The 17,936-nt window shown below is 42.8% G+C and overlaps 1 protein-coding gene across 5 annotated transcripts in view; it reads left to right on the forward strand.

Annotated features, from left to right (window-relative positions):
* mgat5 (alpha-1,6-mannosylglycoprotein 6-beta-N-acetylglucosaminyltransferase) overlaps nucleotides 1-17,936 on the forward strand; it is a 246,044-nt gene that overhangs the window by 55,691 nt on the left and 172,417 nt on the right. For all 5 annotated transcript variants that reach the window (XM_048533823.2, XM_048533819.2, XM_048533822.2 and 2 more), the window contains exons 8-9: nucleotides 732-901; nucleotides 3,994-4,128. In XM_048533823.2, coding sequence (XP_048389780.1) covers nucleotides 732-901; nucleotides 3,994-4,128 — 305 coding nt within the window. The remainder of the gene's footprint in view (nucleotides 1-731; nucleotides 902-3,993; nucleotides 4,129-17,936) is intronic.

Genomic DNA, 17,936 nt, shown 5'->3' on the forward strand with positions numbered 1-17,936 from the left:
TATCAGTGTGGACTTCACAAGCTTCAAAATCTCCCCTCCCCCGACCACATCCCAAAACCAGCCCAGCTAGTTCCCACCTCCCTAGCCATTCCTCCCACCACCTACCCACAAACCTCACCCTGCCCCCTTGACCTGTCCATCCTCCCTGGACTGACCTATCCCCACCCTAACTCCCCATCTACATTCACTGTCACTGGCTCTAAGCCTGCTTCTTTGACCTGTCTCCTTTCACCCTATCTTCTATCTGCCCCCCCCCCTCCCTATTTATTTCAGAATCCCCTCCCCCATTTATGAAGAAGGGTCCCAACCCGAAACGTCAAATTTTCCTGCTGCTTGGCCTGCTGTGTTCGTCCAGCTTCACGCTGTGTTATCGCATGATTAAACAGCATTGTGCAAAATTTTGCTGTCTCGTTTCACAAATATTAGCTTCCATTGGACTGTCACAACTTGATTATCAGGATTGAGGCAGTGAAAGTCACCATAATCCCGGATGGCTAGAGGATGTGCTCCGAGAGAAAGACGGGACTGGTAGCGAGTTTAACTCGAATAACCTGTGCTGTTGTTGATCTGCAAGGCAAACCAGGCATCCAACACTGAGCTAACTGAACCTCATTACAGCTGTACTCCAGGATTTATGTGCATGCAGATTTCATTACCTATTTCAGTGAGTGTTTTTTATGTATCATTTTTAAAATACTGTTCTAACTTTCTTTTACATTTTTATTTCTTAGATTCTCATCCATCTTGGCCTCTTGACAAAGGAATCGGGATTTAAGATTGCAGAGAATGCCTTCAGTGGTGGCCCTCTTGGTGAATTAGTTCAGTGGAGTGATTTGATTACAACCCTTTACCTGCTGGGCCATGACATTAGGATTTCAGCCTCACTGGCTGAACTAAAAGAGTAAGGGTCTTAGCTCTATAAAATTCCAAAATGTGAAACTCCTGTGAGTCAGTTTGTAAGAATAATGATGTTTCTGATGAATTCCAAGTAGTAAGAATAGAAGAATACATAAAATATATGTATTTGTATTCTGCAAGCAAAAGAAATGTTGATATTGCTATAGCTAAAATACATGAATTTCAATTTAATTTTATTTATGTAGACCTATCTATTTTGGGCAGCTATCACATGTACCATCATTTAGAAGTGATTTTTTTTAAAAATTTGACATTTGTACAACAGCAGAAAATGCTCAGTGGGTCAGATGCCTTTTTGGTCTGTCTTTTGGAGAGAAAATCTGAACGGAAACATTATCTCTGGTTCTCTTGGAATTTGAGTTTGGTAGTATTTTCAGTTTTTTGACTTGTATGCTCATGTTAGTCATGCTTTTCCTCCCTTATCTATACTTGACTCAACTCAAGTCTTGTCCTGCTATCTCAAAACATAGCTCAATAGTATGTCGGGGAGGCAATGGCCTAGTCGTATTATCGCTGAACTGTTAATCATGAGACCTGGATAACATTCTGGGGACCCGAGTTCAAATCCCACCACAGCAGATGGTGGAAGCTGAATTCAATAAAATATCTGGAATTAAGAATCTAATGATGACCATGAATCCACTGTCGATTGTTGGAAAAATCCATCTGGCTCACTAATGTCCTTTAGGGAGGGAAATGGTCATCCTTACCTGGTCTGGCTGGCATGTGACTCCAGACCCACAGCAATGGGGTTCACTCTTAACTGCCCTCTGGGCAATTTAAGGATGGGCAGTAAATGCCATCTATCCATTGATGCCCTCACCCCATTAGTGAATAAAAATAAAAGATGATATTAAGCCTTCATTTGACATTTAAAAATTCTAGTGTGGATACCGGTTGAGTTCAAGATGCCAAGGTGTAGAGCTGGATGAACACAGCAGGCAAAGCAGCAGCAGATGAGCAGGAGATTGAGTTCACTTCTGTTTCAAGCAAGATTCCCCAAGGGCGTTCATGAACCAGAAGCTGTTTTTTATGACAACTGAATTTAAATTTCACTGTCAGTCATGGGATGATTTGAACCCATGTGCTCAGTATATTAGCCTAGGGTTGTTGATTGCTAGTCACATTAGTTGCATCCTAACTTTAATTGGGGGCTGATTTACATTTTAATTAATGGAATTCTGGTATTTTTTGCAGACAAGGTCACATTTAATGTTCTATAGAATGAAGATTGCAAAAATTAATGTTATTCACCTTTTTAAGTGGAACAGTTAGCAGACTCTGACAAGTGCTGCAAAGTAACCCTTCGTAGCCAGGGGGACCTTGTACACTTGATAAGTGTTGCATACTTTGCCTGTGGTTTGATGCTAAATTGTAAGCCATTTTTCCCTCCTCAATTGAGAGTAGCAATCTTTTTTGAATTGATTTTTTGACCTTGAACGGAAGTTGTCAAAATCTTGAAGCTGTTGTTGTAAACTTAATGTTGCAAACTTACGGGAATAGAAACATTTTCAACATATTTGAGAAAAAACTTGCAGCAGCCAGAGTGGAATGGACAACAGGCTGCTTTAGCAGAGGCAGAACAGAAACAAGAGCAATTCTGGAAGTAGTAAAATGGAATGTTGACAAAACATTCAAATTTTGCACACTTCAGCTGGAAGGTTAGTTTTCAGATGTTTCATCACCGTTCTAGGTAACATCATCAGTGAGCCTATGACGAAACGCTAGTGTTATGTCCCGCTTTCTATTTATCTGGTTAGGTTTCCTTGGGTTGGTGATGTCATTTCCTGTTATTTTTCTCAGGGGATGGTAGATTGGCTCCAAATCAACGTGTTTGTTGGAGTTCCGGTTGGAATGCCATGCTTCTAGGAGTTCTCGTGCGTGTCTGTTTGGCTTGTCCTAGGATGGATGTGTTGTCCCAATCAAAGTGGTGTCCTTCCTTATCTGTATGTAAGGATACAAGTGGTTAGTGGGTCATGTCGTTTTGTGGCCAGTTGATGTTCACGTATCCTGGTGGCTAGCTTTCTGCCAGTTTGTCCAATGTAGTGTTTGTCACAGTTCTTGCAAGGTATTTTGTAGATGGCATTTGTTTTGTTTGTTGTCTGTATAGGGTCTTTTAAATTCATTAGCTGCTGTTGTAGTGTGTTGGTGGGTTTGTGGGCTACCCTGATGCCAAGAGGTCCGAGTAGTCCGGCAGTCATTTCGGGAATGTTCAGAAATACTCTGACCTCTTGACATCAGGGTAGCCCACAAACCCACCAACACACTACAACAGCAGCTAATGAATTTAAAAGACCCTATACAGACAACAAACAAAACAAATGCCATCTACAAAATACCTTGCAAGAACTGTGACAAACGCTACATTGGACAAACAGGCAGAAAGCTAGCCACCAGGATACGTGAACATCAACTGGCCACAAAACGACATGACCCACTAACCACTTGTATCCTTACATACAGATAAGGAAGGACACCACTTTGATGGGGACAACACATCCATCCTAGGACAAGCCAAACAGGCACGCACGAGAACTCCCAGAAGCATGGCATTCCAACTGGAACTCCATCAACAAACACATTGATTTGGAGCCAATCTACCATCCCCTGAGAAAAATTAGGAAATGACATCACCAATGCAGGAAATGACATCACCAACCCAAGGAAACCTAACCGGATCAATAGAAAGCGGGACATAACACCAGCGCTTTGTCAGAGGCTCACTGATGATGTTACCTAGAATGGTGACGAAATGTCTGAAAACTAGCCTTCCAGCTCAGTGAGCAAACTCACATCCAGAACCTCAACCTGAGCAACAAATCTTCTCAAAACTCGTTTGCGCACTTCAATTAAAATGGCAGTTTGTGTTCTTGTCCTTTTTCCTATAGCACATTTGCTCTGGTGAGAAACCAATTGCTTTGTATAAATATTTTTAATAAATCTAGTGGCCTTTTACCATGTATTAATTTTATAAATGTGCCAGTGTATATGTTGCTATGTTAGTCTTGAAAATGTTTTGTATGTTAGTTTGAATTTTCTGGTTTTAAAAATATTGCATTTGTGTTTTCTTTATAGAATAATGAAGAAAGTGATGGGTAACCGGTCAGGTTGCCCGACTCGTGGTGATAAGATTGTAGAACTAATCTATATTGATATTGTTGGTTTGACACAATTTAAGAAGACACTCGGCCCATCTTGGGTTCATTATCAGTAAGTGCTAGTTTTTGCATTGTGTACCAGCTGTTCCATTTATTGCAATGATATTTATACTACATATTGTCATGGTAAGACTTAAAAGTTTTTTAAGGATGAAATTGCAGAGCACTCAGAAGTGCATGGTAAAATATGGCTGAGTCAGCATTGCTTCCTCAAAGGGAGGCTATGCCTGACAAATCTGGATTCTTTTTGAGTAGGTAATGAGCCAGTTAGAAAAAACAGAGCCCGTGGACGTGATCTGTTTGGATTTCCAGAAAGCCTTTGACAAGGTGCCACAGAGGAGGCTGCTAAGAGCCCATGGTGTTAGGGGCAAGGTACTGTCATGGATAGAGGATTGACTGAATGGCAGAATGCAGAGGGTGGTGAAAAATGAGCCTCTATCACCATGGCAGATAGTGATTAGTGGAGTACTGCAGAGTCTGTGTTTGGATCACAATTGTGCAGGTTATACGTTTACAAAGGAACCGAGGGCAATGTTGATAAGTTTCCAGATGACACACAAATAGGTGGACAGAGAAGTGGCAGAGTAAAGTGTGAGGCTGTGCACATTGGTAGGAAGAACAGAGGTGTAAACTATTTTGTGTAGAAAGGCTTTGGTAATCTGCAGCACAAAGGCGCATGAATCCTAGTTTAGAATTATCTTAAACTTAACATACAGGTTCATTTGGCAGCTCGGAATGCCATTCAATGTTGGCATTCCCTTCAAGAGCAGAAATGTACTGCTGAGCCTGTAAGGCTCTGTTCAGACTGTTTTTAGAATATTGCAGGGGAGGTGATGGTGTAGTGGTATTATCGCTGGACCATTAACCCAGAGACCCATATAATGTTCTGGTGACCCGGGTTCAAATCCTGCCATGACAGATGGCGGAATTTGAATTCAAAAGATATCTTGAATTAAGAATCTGGTGACCATGAATCTGTTGTCGATTGTTGGAAAACCCCATCTGGTTCACTAATTTCCCTTTAGGGAAGGAAACTGCCATACTTACCTGGTTGGTCTGACACGGATCTGCAGATCCATGTCAATGTGGTTGACTTAGAACTGCCCTATGGTGCAATTAAGGATGGGCAATAAATGCTGCCTGGCCAGCGACGCCCCTATCCTGTGAATGAAGAAAGGAGGAAAAAAAAACAATGTTTTGGGCCCTGGAGCTAAGGTAGAATGTGCTGCTGTTGGAAGGGATACAGAGAAGGTTTATGGGGATGAAGAGCTTGTCATAAGAGGAGCTGTTGAGGATTTGTGTGTACGTGGACTTTGGAAGGATGATTGGGAATCTGAATGAAAGCTGCAGGCTGCTGAGAGGTTTGGATGGAGTGGACATGGAAAAGATGCTTCCACTAATAGCCGAGATTAGGTATTGAGGGCACAGCTTTGAAGGGACAACCCTTTCGTCACCCTCTGGATGAAGAAATTCCTCCTCAGCTCAGTTCTAATCTGTGACACTAATTGCTGCAGAGAACTGTGGATGTTAGATCATTGTGTATTTAAGATAGCGATAGGGGATCAAAGGTTATGCAGAGAAGACAAAAAAATGACCTTGAGAAACATATTAGCCATGGTCAAATGGTGGCGCAGACTATTGGCTGAATGGCCTAGTTCTGATCCTGTCTCTTGTGGTTTTATGCACTTCTCCATCCCAGAGATGAGGAGTGGGAGGGAGAGCTGTGAGCTTGGTGTTTGTGGAATGTCCATGTTGCTAGATTTTGCTTTAAATTCTGTTATACCATGTATGGAGTACTTCAAAGATCAAAGAGAGCAGCTTCAAAATTGAGGGGGAGAAAATGGAATCATGTGAACCCAACGCATTAGTAAGAAAGGTGCCTTCAGCCACAAGAGTGGCCTAGAACACACATGCCAAATTCGCATTGGTTTCATGAGACTGAAAGAGGGACAGATGTTACTAATGGTCGTTGATGCCCTCTCCAAGTGGCCCAAGGTGGTGATCACGAAGTTCATTTCAGCGGAATCCGTAATTGACCAACTGGGTGAAATATTTGCCAGGTTCAGGAGCCCCGTAACCTTATGAATAACAATGGTCCACAGTTTGTGATGCACAAGAATTCAAGGTGTACCCGGCAAATCAGTGTCAGACGCTATCTGGTCCATGTCACTGTAACAAACTAGCACGTGCAGAGATTTGTTCAAACCTTGAAGCAGGCCTTAGACTTCACAAGTGAAGGGATCGCTAGGACAATGAATCAGCAGTTCCTCTATGTACAGGAACATGCCACAAGGTGTTGACCCAGTGTTTGCCAACATCTTAGTTTTCAGCTGGCAGTTGAACGATAATGTTAAACTTCAGCTGGAAGAGACTAGAGAAGTGGTAGAGTGAAATCAGAAAGCTGAAGCATCCAGAACGGCGCAGACCTCAACTTTGAGGGTATCCCAAACAGGAGAGACACTGGCTCGTTATGTCTGGGGGAGAAATGGATTCCAAGCTCTGGTGGTTGGATAAACAGGACCATTGGCGCATATGGTACATACTAGGGATGAACTGGTCTGGAGGAACTGGTTACTGCATCTCGGCAACAGAAAGGGCTGTTGGGAGATATTCCACAGAAGCAGATCCACATGGCACTGGGATGCCAGTTGAGCCATGTCTGAGCCAGGTTTGGAGACGGCAGCAGTGTCACAGGACAAGAACAGCTAATCAGCCAGACATATTTGTGGAATAACAGGAGGTCCCAGAAGCTGTGATTAGAAAAGTTTCCCGAAACGAGGACACAGTTTTTGAAGGACTCCCATCCCACTGAGAGAATAATCATGTCAGTGTAGTCTACTGGAGGGAGTGCCTTGTGTAAAGGGGAGTGGTTGTTACTCCATGGTTGCCGTGCTTTTGTAAATATTCCTGGCTATGAACAATGCCTGTGCAATCTTGATAATTGTGTATATTTAATCATGGAAGCTTCAAAATAAAGGGGGTGTTATTTATGTTGTTGGGGATGCTGGACCTTTGAGAGCTGATCCAGAGAGGCAGAGCTGGGGTCCAGTCTAGAACTGGCTGTGAAGATGTGAGCATCATCGATTTTAAAATGTTTCTGTTTAGATTTACGATTTGTATACCTGGTAAATAGATCCTTGTTGCAAAGCAAGCGCCAACAATTACAGATTAGCCCCTTGCTGAATGTCATGCATTTAGAGTATATTAGAATATATACAGGAAATTTTGTTGAATGTCTATTTTCAAACTGACGAGGCCATACTTGTATATTTAATGAATTAATCTGGTGATCTCAACCTAGGTCACAAAATAGTTAGGGCTGAGAGAGTTTATAGAAACATGAAAATAGAAGCAGGAGTAGGCATTTCAGTTCTTCAGACCTCCTACACCATACATTATGGTCAAGGCTGATCATCCAACTCGATAGCCTATTCCTGTTTTATCACCACCTTCACTGATCCACTTAGCCCCAAGTATGATATCTAATTCCTTGAAAGCTTGCGCTGTTTTTACCTGACCTACTGTCTGTGGTAATGAATTTCACAAACTGACAGTTCGTTGGGTGAAAACATGTTGTTCTCCTCTCCATCCTAAATGGCTTACTCCATATCCTTTTTAAATGGTGACCCTGCCATCAGGACCATCCTGAATCCATTAGAATTTTATTGGTTTCTGTACTTTTTTTGCTCCTCTCACCCCAGGTCCTTTTCCCTTTTCCATTTTTCTTTTTTCTAACTTGGGTAATGTGAGAATTGCTGGTTAGGCTAGCATTTATTACCCATCCCTAATTACCCTTGAAAGTACTGATGGACTGCCACCTTGAACTTCTGCATCCACTTGGCGTATATACTGTCACAATGCTGATAGGGAAGGACATGCAAGATTTCGACCCAACAATGCTGAAGGTACAGTGACCTATTTTCAAGTCAGGATGGTAAGTGGCTTAGAGAGGAAATTGCAAGTGGTGTTGCCATGTATTAGTTGCCCTTGTTCTTCTGTAGGATAGCGTTCATGGGTGTGGAAAGTGCTGTCTAGGGAGGCTTGTAGATGGTACTACTGCATATTGATGCTGGAAGAAGTGACTGTTTTAGAATTTGATGCCAGCCAAGTGAGCTGTTTTGTCTTGGTGAGCGTTGGCAGAGGTGCATTCATCCAGGTAAATGGGGAGTATTTCATCACATTCCTGATGTACCTTTTGTAGGTGATGAAAAGGCTTGGGGTGGTGAATTACTCACTGCAGGATTCCTGGCCTCTGACCTGCTTTTGTAGCCACAGTATGAATAGTACTAGCCCAGTTCCAGTTTGTGGTTTAATGGTACCCCCCCCCCCCCCCCCGCCCCGAATCTTGATTAGCAAGGGATTCAGCTACAGTAATGCAATTTAAATTTAAAGAGCAGTAGATGAGATTTGCACTGTTGTGGGACATGGTTATTACCTGGCTCATCTGTAGTAAGAATATTGCTTATCTGATAAAGCCTATATTATTGTCCAGATACTTGCATTTTGACACTGACTGCTTCAGAACCTCAGTGGTTTTAAATGGCATTGAACATTTCCACTTCTTTCTTTGTGATAGCGGAAAGATCCTTGAAGCTGGTGGAAATGGTTGGGCATAGGATACTACCCTGAGGAACTCATGTAGGGATGTCTTGGAGCTGAGATAACTGACCTCCAACTATCTTCTTTTTGGAGTCACACCAGGCATGATCATTGGAGAGTTTTTTCCTTGATTTCCCCCAATTTCCATTGCATCCAATTTCGCTAGGGTGCCTTGTTGCTCTTGATGTCAAGGCAGCCACTTTTACCTCCTCGGTGGAATTCCACTTTGTCCACATTTAAATCAAAGTTGTAATGAAGTCATGAGTTGAGCGGTTATGGTGAACCCCAAGCTACATTTCAGTGAGCAGGTTATTGCTGAGCAAGGTCTGCTTGATAACTGTCTGACACCTTTTTGTCACATTACGTAAGATTGAGAGTTGATAGGTGGGCTGATAATTGGCCAGGTTAAATTTGTGTACAGCACATAACTGGCCAAATTTCCACATTGTCAGGTAGGTGCTAGTGTTTTAGCTGTACTACAACAATTTGGCTAAAGGCACAGCAATATCTGAAATGTTAGTCTTCAGGGCTATTATCAAAACACTGTCAGGGCTGCTGGCCTTTGGTAGTATTAGTGCCTTCAGCCATTTATGGGTATCATGTGGAGTGAACCAAGTTGGCTGAGTACTGCTATCTATAGTTCTGGCAAACTCTGGAGAAGGTGGACTGAAAACAAGATGCTGGAGATTGCAGCAGGTCAGGCAGTCTCCACAGAGAAAGGAAGCTAATGTTTCAAGTCTAGGTTACTGTTCAGAGTTGAAATGAAGTGTGGTGGGGGCAGCATTTATGTACTAGTGTGAGGTGGGGCAGGGTGTTGATTGGACTGCTAGGGTAGAAAGAATGTTGATAAAGATAGTAGAAACTGCAGATGCTGGAGAACCTGAGATAACAAGGTGCAGGGCTGGATGAACACAGCAGGCTGAGTAGGAAGGGCCTCGACCCTTCAAAAACTTCTGTAGGACCGACAAGTGGTCATGCAAGCCAGATGCTGTGTTAAAATGACCGACTATGGGGCATTTGGAGTCATGCTTGCATGCAGACCAGAGGTATTCTGCAAAGCGGTCACCCAGTTTGCGTTTAGTTTCTTTAGTGTAGAGTAGGCCACATTGTGTGCAGTGATTACAGTACACAAGATTGAAGGAAATACAAGTGAAATGCTCCTTCACCTGGAAAGACTGTTTAGGCCCTTGGATGATGAACAGGTAGGAGATAGACAGGTTTTGCACCTTCTGCAGTTACGTGGAAAGGGGGAGTGATGTTGGTGTTCAAGGAATGGACAAGTGTGTCCAGGAGGCAGCGATTCCCTACAAAATGCAGTCCAACTGAGGGGAAGATCGGTTTGGTGTCTGAAATGGTGGAGAATGATCTTTTGAAGGCAGAGGCTGGTGGGGTGGAAAGTGAGAACTAGGAAGACCCAAACAAGAGTTTGAGCGATTTGGAGGGGGAAGGGCAAGGGCAGAAGCACGGGTGATTGGTCAGATGTGGTTGAGGACCCTGCCAACTAGTGGTGGGAAACTACAGTTATGGAAGAAGGAAGCCATGTCAGCAGCACTGTTTTGAAAGGTGGCATCATCTGAATGGATATGACACTGGTGAAGAAACTGGGAGAATGGAATGGAATCTTCACAGGTTGTGGGGTATGAAGCACTGTGGTGAAAGTAACCATGGGAGCCCATGGCTTTCTAGTGAATGGCAATGGACAGTTTATTACCCCGAAACAGAGACAGATGTCACGGAAAGGAAGGGAACTGTCAGAAATAGATAATGAAAGTTATGGAGAGAAGGAAATTGGAGGCAAAATGAACAGATTTTTTCCAAGGGCCAGGCAGAAGCATGAAGTGGCACTGAAACAGTTGTCGATGTACTGAGAAAGAGTTGTGGGATGAGGCCACTATAGGTCTGAGGCAAGGATTGTTTCACATAGCCCATAAAGAGGCCAACATAACTAGGAACCATGTGGGTGCTCACAGTCACTCCATTGACTTGGCAGAAATAAGATGATTGAAGGAGAAATTGTTCAGTGAGAGAATAAAGTTCAGCAGAGAGTGGTGGTGAGTAGGGATTGTTTAGACGTCTGGTGAGAAAGAAGCCACAAGCGCTCAGACCATCCTGGTGGGGATCTGAGGTATAAATGGATTGGACATCTGTGGTGAACAGGAAGCAGTTAGGGTCAGGGAAGTGGGAACTGTCGATATGGCAGAGGGCATCAGAGGAATAGCAGATGTAAGTGGGCAGGATCTGGACATCTCGGGGGTGGGGGGGGGGGGGTGGAATATGAATGTCATGAGGTCAGTGACAGTCCTAGCAGCAATTGTCCACAGTGCAATTCAGCTGACATTTGTTGGAAATGCTTCAGACTCTTCTACTGACAATGCTGGGCTTCCTTGTCATTGGTAGAAGGATCCTGTATTCCTCCTTAATGAACCGTTTTATTTGTCTCCACCATAGATGATTGGATCTGCATCTTTCAATTTTGTTGTTCCTCCCTAGTTTCTTATTTGCAAAATTGGCTGCTTTGTCTTGAGTTTCCAAATCAAAATAAATTATAAGTGGGGGGGAAAAAGCATTTTGGCCTTTTCTCTCTACAGACTGTGTGTGCCAATATAACAGGGTGGTCAGATGTTTATGGAGTAGGCTGTCTCAAATGTCTGATTTGATCACGTAAGTTGACAAAATTAGCTCTTGGTTACGCCCATGCTGTAACAGAAAAGCTAATTACTTCACAATGCTCCATCTAGTGGCTTTCACTCAAAATGACCGTTACTTCCCCATTATTTCAAGGACCGCAACTTCCCCTCCACAGTGGCCGAAAACACCCTCGACTGCATCTCTCGTGTTTCCCACAACTCTCTCTGTGACCATGGACCTCTGTGACTACCCCTTTATCTGAGGTAGGATGTTCTTGCTACACAGGGAGAGCAGTGAAGGTTTACCCAATTCTATCTAGAGATAGCAGGCCGATGAGAAGAGAAAGAGTTGGTTTGGATTCCATTCAGTGGGGTTTAAAAGAATGGGTGGAGGACAGTGATGGGTATTCAAGAAGCCTTTTTTAAATTTTTAACAAGATTAGACAGGTTGTATGCAAGAAGGATGTTAGCAGTGGTGGAGAGTCCAGAATCGGGGGACATCATTCAAGATTCAAGGGTGAATCTTTTAGGACTGAGATGAGGCTGAATGTTTTCATCCAGAGAATGGTGAGGCTGTGGACTTGACTACTTTCCTCAATAAGGAGATCAAAACTGCACACAGTGGGTTCACCAATGCTGTATATAATTGTAGCAAGATATCCTTGTTCCTGTACTCAAACCCTCTTGTTTTGAATATGACATTTATGACTCAACATGCATAGAACATAAAACAGTACAGGCCTTTCTGCCCACAAGGTTGTGCCAACCTATTATCCTACTCTAAAATCAAACTACCCGGCACACCATACATTTTACTATTATCCAAGAGTCACTTAAATGTCCCTAATATAACTGACTCCACTATCAGTGTTGGCAGCGCATTCCACTCACCCACCATTTTGTGCAAAGAGTGCAGTTTACTTTTTGAGGCCAAGAAGGGGAGCGAGAGCTAGAGAACTAGAGTACAGTGATGTAGACGTTATGCTTCAGTTATACAAAACCCAGGTTGGACCTCACTTGGAGTACCTAGAGTAAATCTGGGTATTACACATTCAAGAAGGCTATAATTGGCTTTAGTGAGAGTATAACATAGGTTTATAAGAATAATAGTTGGACTTCAGGAGTTATGCTATGAGGAAAGCTTATTAGGTCTGTTTTCTCTAGAATTTGGAAGGTGAAGGCATGATATGATCAAATCCTTTTTAAGATATTAACAGGAAAAGACAGGGTAGATAAAGGCAACAGTATGGCACAGTGGTTAGCACTGCTGCCTCACAGCACCAGCGATCCAGGTTTGATTCAGCCTTGGGTGACTCTCAATAGGGAGTTTGTGCATTTCTCCTGTGTCTGCATGGATTCATCTGGGTGCTGCATTACCTTTCACATTCCAATATGATGGTTAGGTGGATTGGCCTTGTAAGATTACAAGGCAATTTTAATAGGAATTTACAGGCCAGATGGGTTAAGTATGGTAAATGTGAGGTTGTGGGGGTAGGTTGGGATGCTCTTCAGATGGTTGGTGCAGACTTGATGGGCTGAATGGCCTCTACATGCACTGTAGAGATTCTGTGATTCGATAAAGGTAAACTATTTATTTCCATTGGCTGGGGATTCTATAAATAAGGGACACTTTGTGAGAATTAGGGCCAGACTTTTCGGGAGCAATATTAGGAAGCACTTCTGTACGCTTAGGATGGTAGATACTTGGAACTGTTCCCGCAAACAGCAATGGATGCTGGATCAGTACTTAATTTATGTTTTCAGATTTAAAATTTTGTTAAACAAAGGTTTTAGGGATTTGTGGAAAAGTTGCAAATGGAGTCAGACCACAGATCAGCCACAATCATTTTATATGTTAGAACAGGCTCAAGAGGCTGAATGGCCTATTCCTGTTCCTATTGCTCTTGTGGCTAAAGGGATTGAGGTATAGGATTAGAATATTGAGCATGATGAGCAGCTGTAATCCTAAGGAATAATGGATCAGGCTGAAAGTGAAATGGCATGCACCTGCTCCAGTCTTCTGTGATTTTATGGTGTAGTTACAGGACAATGGTATGTGGTTTGGAAGGGAACTTGCAACTGTACCTCCCTCCCCCAGTTGGTAGAAAGGTTTGTGTAGTGCTGTTTGGTGAGTTTCTGCGTTTCATCTTAGATGTCGTGGATATTGCCAGTGTTCAGTGGTGGAGGAGATGAATGTTGAAGGAAGGTGCTGCTCCATGGGAACGTTTTAGCTAGGTGTTAAGCTCCTTGTGTTGCAGCTGCACCCATCCAGGCAAGTATTGTATCACACTCTTAACTAGTGGAAAGACTTTTGGGGGTTAAAGAGATGGTTTACCTGCTGCAGAATTCCTCATTGCTGGCTGATTTCAGCTGCAATATTTGTATGTCTGCTCCAGTTCAATTTTGGTAAATGGCAAACCTCCGGATGTTGATTATGGAGGATTCACGGATTAAAATGCGATTGACTATAAAGGGAATATTTATTTGGTCATGGGACACGGATGATGTTGGCATTTTGTGCACGTTTCTGTTGTCTATGAAATGGTGGTGGTGGTGGGCTGCCTGCTTGAACCACTACGGTCCAAGTGCTATAGGTAGACCCACAGTGTGCTTGGGGGAGGGATTTAAGATTTTGATCCAGTGACAGTGAAAGAATGGTGATATATTTCAAAGTCCGTTTGAGTGGCTTGGAGGGGAAGTTGCAAGTGGTGGTGTTCCCACGTATCTGCCACCCTTGTCCTTCTAAATGGAAGTTGTAGTGGCTTTAGATGGTGCTCTCTAAGGATCTTTTGGCTTTTCTGCAGTGTATTTTGTAGATTGTACACACTGCTGGTACGGAGTGTTGGTGTTGGGAGCAGTGGATGCTTGTGGATGTGGCACCAATTGAGTAGGCTGCTTTGTCCTGGATGGTGTCAAGCTTCTTCAGTATTGTTGAATCTGCACTCATTCAGGCAAGTGGGAATATTCCATCACACTCTTGACTTGCACCTACTAGGTGGCTGATAGGCTTTGCGGAGTCAGGTGGTGAGTTACTTGCTATAATATTTCTAGCCTCTTTGCTGTATTTATGTAGTGACTCCAGTTGAGTTTCTAGTCAGTAGTAATCCCCCAGGGTATTAATAGTGGAGTGTTCAGTGATAATGCCTTTGAATGTCAAGGGGTGGCAGTTAGACTGGTGTCAATATCGCAGATTGTCATTCCCTGGCATTTGCTTGTTATGAATGTTACTTGCCACTTGTCAATTCAAGCCTGGATATTGTTCAGGTCTTATTTGCATTTGAACATGGACTTCTTCAGTATCTGAGGAGTCACGAATGGTGTTGAACTTGTGGCAGTAGAGACAATTCACAATTTTAAAAAAATTCAATGGGAGGTGCTTGAGGGAAATAACATGCAGAGCGATGGGTATACAGCAGGAAAATAGAAACTGCATTGGTCTATAGAGCCAGAAGTATTGATGGCCAAATGACCCACCATCTGTGCATACTTCATGACTCCAGAAAGTAGAAAATTTTGAAAATTCTCAGATAGTCCATAAACTATAATTTATATTGTTCAGATTCTCTCCTCTTTGTAAATGCCATTGCTTGCCACTTGTGTGGTATGGTTGGTACTTCCTATTTGTCTGCTTAAGACCCATTTTGTCTAGGTCTTGCTACCTTTGTACGTGGGCTACTTCAGGATCTGAGGAGAAGAAAATGGGTTGTACATGGTTATTGATGCAGCAGCTGAAGGTGGTTGGGCTGAGGATACCATCTGAGGAACTCTTGCAGATATATCTTGGAGCTGAGATGACTGACCTCAACAACTACAGACATCTTCCTTTGTGCTAGGTGTGACTGCAATGAATGCAGAGGTTTCTACTGATTCTCATTGATCTTAGTTTTTTTTTAGGTCTAGCGAGTTTTGAGAAGATTTGTAGCTCAGGTTGAGGTTCTGGATGGGAGTTTGCTCGCTGAGCTGGAAGGTTAGTTTTCAGACGTTTCATCACCATTCTAGGTAACATCAGTGAGCCTCCGACGTGCTGGTGTTATGTCCCGCTTTCTATTTTTCTGTTTAGGTTTCCTTGGGTTGGTGATGTCATTTCCTGTTCTTTTTCTCAGAGGGTAGTAGATGGGCTCCAAATCAATGTGTTTGTTGATGGAGTTCTGGTTGGAATGCCATGCTTCTAGGAATTCTCGTGCATGTCTCTGTTTGGCTTGTCCTAGGATGGATGTGTTGTCCCAAACAAAGTGGTGTCCTTCCTTATCTGTATGTAAGGATACGAGTGATAGTGGGTCATGTCGTTTTGTGGCTAGTTGATGTTCATGTATCCTGGTGGCTAGCTTTCTGCCAGTTTGTCCAATGTAGTGTTTGTCACAGTTCTTGCAAGGTATTTTGTAGATGACGTTCGTTTTATTTGTTGTCTGTATAGGGCCTTTTAAGTTCATTAGCTGCTGTTTTAGTGTGTTGGTGGGTTTGTGGGTGACCCTGATGCCACATTCATTTTATTGTGACCTTTATGTCAAGGGAGTAAATCTCATCTCACCTCTGCTCTGTGCTCTCGCTTGCCTCCACCACCTCCTCTTCTCTTTTTCCATCCCCCCCAAAAAAAAAGCTTAGTCAAAGGCTATATTGAGTCAGCAACTAGTGCCCATAATGGAATCCAAATTGAGCATCGACGAGCTGGCTGTCGCTGAGCACTTGATAGCATTGTTAACAAAACTCTTCTATCACTGCTGATAGTATATTCACACCTGATAATTAGAAATAGAAATAGAATTGCTTTTATTGTCACATACTCACTCACATCAATAGTGAAAAGTTTACAATCTGCTACTTATGGCGCCTTCTTAGGCACAAATGCCCCTAGGCACGAAATCCTAGTACAAAGCAGAAAAGCAAAGTAAACATGTCATGGCGTTAGACGTTACAGTCCTTCTCACTAAAGTAGAAAAACAAAGAAGCGCAGTTAATAGTTCAGCAGATAACAAGATGTAGAGCTGCATGAACACAGCAGGCCAAGCAACATCAGAGGAGCAGGAAGGCTGATGTTTCAGGCCTAGACCCTTCTTCAGGCTGAGATTTCTTAAAGGGCAGTGAGGACAGTTTGGAGAGGTATGAAGTATCATTTTCTGGTGGAATAGGATTTTGTTGCTGTATTGGCCCATAAAGCCCAGTTTAGAGTTGTTAGATCTGTTGAAAATATATTGCTTTTAACACAGTGAAGTATTGTGTGACTCTATGGATAGGTTCCTCAATGTGAAGGCAAGATTTTACTCCAAGGGTTTACTCCAATCACCACCCCTCCTGATTTTTCGATTTGGAAAAATAGACCTGCAACAGGAAAATCAGTGAGAACAAAATCAAGTAGATTTTTCCCTCTTGTTGGTTCACTCCCCATCAGCCGTAGACACAACGTAGCACCTGTATCCTCTAGAATTGTCTGTTTGGTTAGTGCTGGTACTACGAGCACTTCCTTGTCATAAACGTTGAAAGGCCCCCAGTTAGTGTACCCATGGCACAATTGGTACTGCTACCAGTTGGTGTTCAACGTGAAAGAATACTAATTTACTGGCTGAGTAGATTCAGGGATAGCAAGTGGTTTGATGACTACCATGTCCATGTTTAACATTGATGTCAGTAGATTTTGTTGGATCTCATCAGTATTAAAGACTCTCAGGCTGCATTCCCTCTCCATTTCATTCTGCCCAGTTTGGGGGTGGGGGGCAGAGTCGGTGGAGGGGGTTCGGTGGTATCCATGTGTGGCAGTAAGTCTCATACTTTTGGTTTCAATGTAGTGATCCGTGTCAACAGCACACCTGCGTGTGCATACCGCTTAGAAAAAATGTTGCTCTCTGGGCAAATTCTTTGTGACCATATCAAAGACACCAGGAACTGCAGATGCTGGAGAATCTGAGATAACAAGGTTTAGAGCTGGATCACAGGCGAAGCAGCATCAGAGGAGCAGAAAGGCTGACTATTTGGGCCTGGAATCATCTTCAGAAAATGGACCCTTCAGAAAATTTCTGAAGAAGGGTCTTAAGTCCGAAACATCAGCATTTCTGCTCCTCAGCTTCTTGGCCTGCTGTGTTCATCTAGCTCTACAGCTTATCTCCTCTGCAGCTCTATGCTGTGGTAGTGCCTGGGATATTAGGTATGATTCTGAGAGTCAGGGTATTGTTAGACTAGTTTGGGGCAGCTGTTCCAACTTTGGTACGTGCTTTCTGATATTAATAAGGGTGATCTCGCAAGTTAGCCAGGGGTGGATTCACCTTTTTGCCTTTCCAGTACCGAGGTCATTCTGTGTGCATGGTCCATGCAGTTTCATTCTTTATTTGCATATTTCATATTTTGATGCACCTGCTTGTAAAGCCATTTCAGAGGGTGTTTAAGGGTCAGTCACAGCTGTAGCTCTAGATTTGTCTGTGGGTCAGCCAAATAAGGATGGCAGATTTTCTTCCCTTCATTATCGGTTCACTAAAATGTTTCTGCAATTGACAATATTTAAGATAACCATTAAACTAGTTTTTGGACTGGTATTTGTTATTTTATTAAATAAAAAAATTTATAAAATTAACTTCTTTAACTAAATTAAATTTGTTTATTAAATTCCAACAGCTGATGTGGGGGGAATTTGAATCCATAAAATATT

Source organism: Stegostoma tigrinum, chromosome 7 (assembly GCF_030684315.1).
Source record: "Stegostoma tigrinum isolate sSteTig4 chromosome 7, sSteTig4.hap1, whole genome shotgun sequence".
In the NCBI taxonomy this organism is placed as follows: domain Eukaryota; kingdom Metazoa; phylum Chordata; class Chondrichthyes; order Orectolobiformes; family Stegostomatidae; genus Stegostoma; species Stegostoma tigrinum.